Source organism: Aedes albopictus, unplaced genomic scaffold, assembly GCF_035046485.1.
Source record: "Aedes albopictus strain Foshan unplaced genomic scaffold, AalbF5 HiC_scaffold_98, whole genome shotgun sequence".
NCBI lineage: Eukaryota > Metazoa > Arthropoda > Insecta > Diptera > Culicidae > Aedes > Aedes albopictus.
In genome coordinates, this window is record NW_026917842.1 from 62,599 (window position 1) to 69,821 (window position 7,223).

At 46.2% G+C, this 7,223-nt stretch overlaps 1 protein-coding gene across 1 annotated transcript; it reads left to right on the forward strand.

The window, feature by feature from the left end:
* Window positions 1-3,123: 3,123 nt before the first annotated feature.
* On the forward strand, window positions 3,124-4,738 carry LOC109422597 (uncharacterized; the record flags this gene model as incomplete). The annotated part of the gene is given in 2 exon segments (XM_062844100.1): window positions 3,124-3,653; window positions 3,895-4,738. A coding segment is annotated over 1 exon segment (52 nt), but the record flags the coding sequence as incomplete, so codon positions are not given.
* Between the last annotated feature and the right edge of the window lie 2,485 nt (window positions 4,739-7,223).

The window sequence follows — 7,223 nt, forward strand, 5'->3', positions numbered from 1 at the left end:
CTTTATTTATCACCACGACAGTGGTGTTCAGATTTTTTTTTCTATTTTCCATATATGAAGTCATGAAAATTTTCTGGGGGGGGGGGGCCTGGCGGATTCTGGGGGGGGGGGCCTGGCCCCCCTGGCCCCCCCTCTAGTTACGCCAATGGACATCCGATCCGCCATAGGTAGTACCTCGGCTACAGCACTAGGCTTCGCGACTGCGAATCACAGAAACGACTGGTACGACGGCGAATGTGAACAGTTGAAACCCGAGAATAATGCAGCATGGGCGAGAATGCTACAACACCGTACTAGAGCGAATGAGGCACGTTACAGACAGGCTCGGAACAGGCAGAACTCAGTCTTCCAGAAGAAGAAGCGCCAGCAGGAAGAACGAGATCACGAAGCGATGGAAGAGCTGTACCGCGCTAAGGACACACGAAAGTTCTACGAGAAGCTGAACCGCTCGCGCAGAGGCTTTGTGCCACAAGCCAACATGTGCCGAGATAATCACGGGAATATTCTCACGAACGAGCGTGAGGTGGTCGAGAGGTGGCGGCAGCATTACGATGAGCACCTTAATGGCGACGTTGCAAGTACCGAAGGTGGCGTGGTAACAAATCTAGGAGTATGTGCACAGGACGAAGGACTTCCGGCCCCTGACCTTCAAGAGTTTGAGGAGGAGGTTGGCCGGTTGAAAAACAACAAAGCCGCTGGAGCAGATCAACTACCAAGCGAGCTTCTAAAATACGGTGGAGAAGCACTGGTGAGAGCACTACACTGGGTCATTACCAAGATTTGGGAGGAGGAAGTATTACCGGAGGAATGGATGGAAGGTATCGTGTGTCCCATCTACAAAAAGGGCGAAAAGTTGGATTGCGGGAACTACCGCGCGATCACACTACTGAGCGCTGCCTACAAGATACTCTCTCAAATTATATGCCGTCGTCTATCACCGATTGCAAGAGAGTTCGTGGGGCAATATGGGTGAACGCGCTACAACGGACCAGATGTTCGCCATCCGCCAGGTGTTGCAGAAATGCCGCGAATACAAAGTGCCCACACATCACTTGTTCATCGATTTCAACTCGGCGTATGATACAATCAATCGAGAACAGCTATGGCAGATTATGCACGAATACGGATTCCCGGATAAACTGCTACGATTGATCAAGGCGACGATGGATCGAGTGATGTGCGTAGTTCGAGTATCAGGGACACTCTCGAGTCCCTTCGAATCTCGCAGAGAGTTACGGCAAGGTGATACTTCTTTCGTGCTTGCTGTTCAAAATTGCGTTAGAGGGTGTAATAAGGAGAGCGGGATTAACACGAATGGTACGATTTTCACGAAGTCCGTTCAGCTGCTTGGTTTCGTTGATGAAATTGATATTCCTCTCCTCTCCTCTTCTTGGCGTAACGTCCTCACTGGGACAAAGCCTGCTTCTCAGCTTAGTGTTCTATGAGCACTTCCACAGTTTTTAACTGAGAGCTTCCTCTGCCAATGACCATTTTGCATGCGTATATCGTGTGGCAGGCACGAAGATACTCTATGCCCAAGGAAGTCAAGGAAATTTCCTTTACGAAAAGATCCTGGACCGACCGGGAATCGAACCCGTCACCCTCAGCATGGTCATGCTGAATACCCGTGCGTTTACCGCCTCGGCTATATGGGCCCTTGAAATTGATATTATTGCTCGTAAATTTGAGACGATGGCGGATACGTACATCCGACTAAAGAGTGAAGCCAGACGAATCGGATTAGTCATTAATGTGTCGAAGACAAAGTACATGATGGCAAAGGGCTCCAGGAAGGAATCACCGCGCCCGCCACCCCGAATTTATATCGACGGTGATGAAATCGAGGCGGTTGAAGAAGTCGTGTACTTGGGCTCACTGGTGACCGCCGACAACGACACCAGCAGAGAAATTCAGAGGCGCATTGTGGCAGGTAATCGTGCTTACTTTGGACTCCGCAGAACTCTACGATCGAATAAAGTTCGCCGTAACACGAAGTTAACCATCTACAAAACGCTGATTAGACCGGTCGTCCTCTATGTGCACGAAATATGGACCCTACATGCAGAGGACCAACGCGCCCTTGGAGTTTTCGAACGGAAGGTGTTGCGTACCATCTACGGCGGAGTGCAGATGGAAGACGGGACTTGGAGAAAGCGAATGAACCACGAACTGCATCAGCTGTTGAGAGAACCAACCATCGTCCATACCGCGAAAATCGGGAGGCTACGTTGGGCGGGTCACGTCATCAGGATGTCGGATAGTAACCCGACTAAAATGGTTCTCGAGAGTCATCCGACCGGTACAAGAAGACGTGGAGCACAGCGAGCTAGGTGGGTCGACCAAGTGGAGAACGATCTGCGGACCCTACGCAGAGTGAGGAACTGGAGACAAACAGCCATGGACCGAGTGGAATGGAGACGGCTACTATGTACAGCAGAAGCCACCCCGTCCTTAGCCTGTACTATTCGCTCGTCCACTCGATCCTAGAGTACTGCTAGGTCGTCTGGTATCCGTATCACCAGAACGATATGGACAGGATCGAATCGGTTCAGCGATTCATACGATTTGCTCTCCGTCGATTCTCTTGGCAGGATCCGTTTAGATTACCGAGCAATGAGAGTAGATGTCGTTTGATCCAGTTGGAAGATCTCCAGGCGCGCCGAAATATCGCCAGGGCTATGTTTGTGGCTGACACAATTCGAGGAAGAACATACTGCGCAGGAATTCTGGCGGCAGTTGATTTGATCGAACGAGAAGGAGAAAAACAAGGAAGGAGAGGATCGGTGGATGATAGCAGCAGGAGAAAGGGCCCCGAAGAAAGAAGGTCAGATTAGAATAAGAAAATGGGTGAAGCGAAATAGAGTAAAGGTAGAAAGCTAGGGAAAGACAGAAGAAGTAAACAGAGCGAAATGTAGAGTGTGAAAAACTAACTCAAGGGTTTTCCTGAATCCGTGAATGCAAGGATAAGCGTGCCAACCTTTGAGATGTGAGGTCTATACAGAGTCTCGCTAGGCGCTGCGAAGGGTCATCCCAAGATAACTGCGCTGAAAAAAAGAACCCGAACAAGTCAACAATAAAAATATTCTAAATTCCCTGGAAATCTGTTTACTGTTTTCTACTCGGTAACCCCATCTAGGGCAGCGTGCCTCACTATCGTCATCCGCGTCAAAACGGTAACAACAGACGCGACGAGCGCAAAGCTGATGCGTGTCGTCGTTGCCGTCGCCGTCGCAAAAGCATTTCCTTTCTTCCGTTTTCTCCTAACCGGTTCTCTCGCGCAGTGCTTTTTTCGTCCGATTCAATCCATATTCAACACCATGCTGCCGCCACCAGCCTGTTTTGCTTTGCGCGCAAGCAAGCAGCATGCTTTTCAGTTTTAGCCCTCCGGGAGCCCGACGACGACGAGACGCGACGTCGAACGGGGCATTGCGCTGATGGTTGAGCGCTGAACAACAGCAGAGCGCGCGCGGCAAGTCTCGGACCGGCATGCGAAGGAGCACGCGTTTCAGTACCAACCTAGCATCCGAAACGATAACAGCCTCGGCGAACAACATAAAACAACACGCGTATCACATAAACATAGCCGAGACTTTATAGAGCTAGAGAGGAAGAATATCAGCTGCTGGGTGCCGGTCGTCGCCGTTGTTGGACGGGTTCGAATCCTTCCGCGAAATTTTTCTGTGTCATAGTCATATGGTCGAGTACGACACCCACGTGCGTTCAATCATCTCCTCTGGGTGGCGGTTGGCGTGTTTGGACGCAAGTATCTATCGTTGCCGATGACGAGAGACGCAGCTCAATTTAGCGCGAGTTTGCCGAACCCCGTTATGATTAATCCCGGGCAATTAGATTAGTGTCTGAACGAAGATCTGCAACAGGTATATTTATACATAGGGTTTAGGGGCGCGTTATTGGGTCATCGCAAGCGTAGTGGTGGTGCAATAGAATAGCTATACCTTTCGTGAGGGAGAGTGATTAATGGTAAACTCTGTGAGTGCAGCATACTAGTTAAGGTGCAACCTAGGCGAGTCAACAAAGAGTGTGAGAAGAAATCGAGTTCACGGAGGAAAGTTTTCTCTCGGGGCGGCGTGGAACACGGAATACCAAACGGGTGATAGAGGTGCATATTGAGAGAAAGCAACCGTTTTGGGTGAAGGAAAACGAAATTTAAGGAAAGAAAAACGACGGACAAACAAAAAGTGTCTGACCTTGATAATCGTCGTTTCGGTCGTCGAATCGAATGAGCGGGCGGTTTGGTTAGTCGGCGTGAACAGGCGAACGAATTTCGACGTCGCGACTTTCGTCATCGGCTTGTTGTTTGTGTTTTATTTTTGGGGGTGCCGGCCGTTTGGCAGTGTGAATTATGATTGAAGTGTGCCTTAGGAAATGTGAATGTACGAAGCGAGGTGCCTCTAATTAAAATTTCCAATTTATTTCTTTACTACATAAAAAGTGCACAACTCCACAAAGAAACCGTTTGTTAAATCCGTCCATTTAGTGGTTTAGCGGAGACGTGGTTTCTCGTCTGCCAGTCGGCACTGGTACTGGTGACTAACGGGAATAAAACGGGAAATTACGCTTCGAGTGCAGCAGCCAACAACATCAGCCGCAGCAGACACCAGTGCTGGTCATTCCCGTTTACTTGGTGCAACACGTTAGATTCGCAGTGCCCCCGGGTGGTTCGCAATGGATAAGCAAACCGTAGCACTTACCACAATATTTCTGCTGTTGGTCTTAGGTAATTATCTGCTTTGCTTTTCTTCTCAAGTGTTTACGGTTGAGGATATTCAAAAATGTATCATGAGTTGCGTGTTTTCTTGCAATGGTTCTAACCGATAACGTCCTATCATTTCGAACTTCTCTTTGTTCATCTCAGCTGAAGGATGCTGGTTACTTCGCTTCTTATTTACAGTTAACCGCATTATTAATAAACGTGACCTATACACTGCTTGGATTATTGTCAGTTCACTGAGCAGGGCGGCGCAAAATCAATATCATCGTACATGATATGCATTCTCCAATGATGAATCTCTGTTTGCAAATTCATAGCTGAAAAAATCTCGTATTTTTTTTATTCTGAACGTCATATTACAACAAACATTGCGGGTGGCCTAAGGCCTCGTGTTCGATAAAGCAGTGCTTTAACAGGTGAAGTGTAAAGTCGAAATCCAACATGCAGTGTTTGTTGTTATTTGCCTTTGTGATTGAAACGAAGAACGTATCAAACAACCTCGGTTCTATCGGACTGGCGGCAGTCGGCTACGAAGACGTGCTGGTACCATTAGATAGCTCGTAAATAGGTTAGTCCATCGGAATGATAATGCGGTCCCGTGTGGTATTTGAATGAATGAAGGTGCACGTTCCATTCAGGCTGGACTACAGTAGTAATATGTAGGTAAACGTGTGAAGTCTACTTTGAGCGGGACTAGGTATCTGTTCTGGAGATGATCGATGGGATTCTGATAACAATAAAACATAACATTTTCAATATCAGAGCAGCCTCCAACAGTGTTAACTTTCAGCTACTGAGTTGAAAATAACCTCTGTTTTATCAAAAATCATGTTTGAAGCGCAGACAAAGACGTATCACTCGGAACAAAGTGCAAATAAAATCATCATTAGCATTACGAAATGATCTTTGACCGACTGGAAATTGAACTTAGACATCATTAGAGTGTTTTTAGCACCGCTGCAGCTATTTTTTGTAAATATTATTTGTATTCTAAAAAAAACAATATAAATGATGTGACTAGGGAAAACGTGCGTCTGCTAAAAGTAAACTTGTTTTGAACTGCTTTTGGACTGGTCTCAGTAATGTAGATATACGTTACTGGGGACTCAGCAATGATAATTACGAGAACTGTAATTTGTATTACTGAAGTAGGGTGGGGCGGGGCAAGATGGGTCAGTATCATTTTCGGGCGCATCACTCATGTTTTGATTATGTTAATAATTATGTTAGATGACCAGCATGAATATACAAAAGATTAGGGCATTGATTGAAAAAATATTGACTCTCATTGGAAATAAAAAATAAAATGGTTTTTAGCCATTTTTCTTATGCGATACATTCCATATAATCTCCATATAAACGGCCGCGAGGCAAGATGGGTCACCTTCAATTTTGAACGTATTTTTGGAGCATTCAAAAGTTATTTATTTTTTATTACAAGACTATCTCATAAATGACTTCAATCAAGCGGAATGAACGCTCAAAATTATAACATAAAATTACGATAATTTTTCAGAGAAAACATTGATTTACAAGTCGACTTAGGACCACTCAAATCGTAGTTTTTTTATATTCCAAACAAGGATGGGAACACTCACTTTCAAAAAATTACACTCACTTAAAGTTTTCTCAGCTCAGAAACGTGCAATCCAGAAACGATGTATGGACGACTTTTGCCTTGTGGTTTTGTCTAAAACTTTGCCGAATGGAGTAGGGGTCGCACACGTATACCGAAGTCGTGAGGGATCTTCGAAGGCAACTCTCCACGAGGTGAATGTAAATTACACTCACCTCGTGGAGAGTTGCTTTCACAGCTCTGTCACGACGTGTTAGTTCGGGCTCGCCGGTCGAGAAAAAATCCGGGCGCCGACAAGTGAGTCGCGTTCAGTGTATTTCTGTGTGGAATAGACTAAAGGTTTCTGCTCCCTAGTGGAGTGGAGACGCGCGATAGAATTTTCTTTTTGGCTAGTTTTTGCATCGAAAAGTGGTCGGTTGTTAACGGCGGTTTGTGTATATTGATCAATTGTCAAATCATATCACCAACCATAGGTGACTCCCGGACTGACAATGTACCTTACCCTACTAACAAAAAAATCCTTCCTGAGACAAACGTGGAGATGCAGCGATTCGCTGTCTTTTTAACAACGTTTGTCTTACTAACATTCCCTCCCTTCCTCGGTGACCGTAAGGACGTGGCCGGCGCCGTTATTGACCTTAATAAAATTGAGAGCTCTCGAACTGTGTACATTAAGAATAGTAAGCTAGTCCCAAGCCCTATTCATTGGTTCCTTGTGCAATTTCGATTGCTCTGGTTAATCACGGAGTAGCAACTACGAACTACGAACTACGGTCATCTATGCTCATGCTCATGTTCATGCTCTCACACGAGTGAAACAAAAAAAACTGGCTGTCAAGTAGTTCGAGCTGAAATGAACGGTCTTATTGCTATTTTCAATGTAGGTTTGAAAACCTCTATAAGTGTGGTCCACTT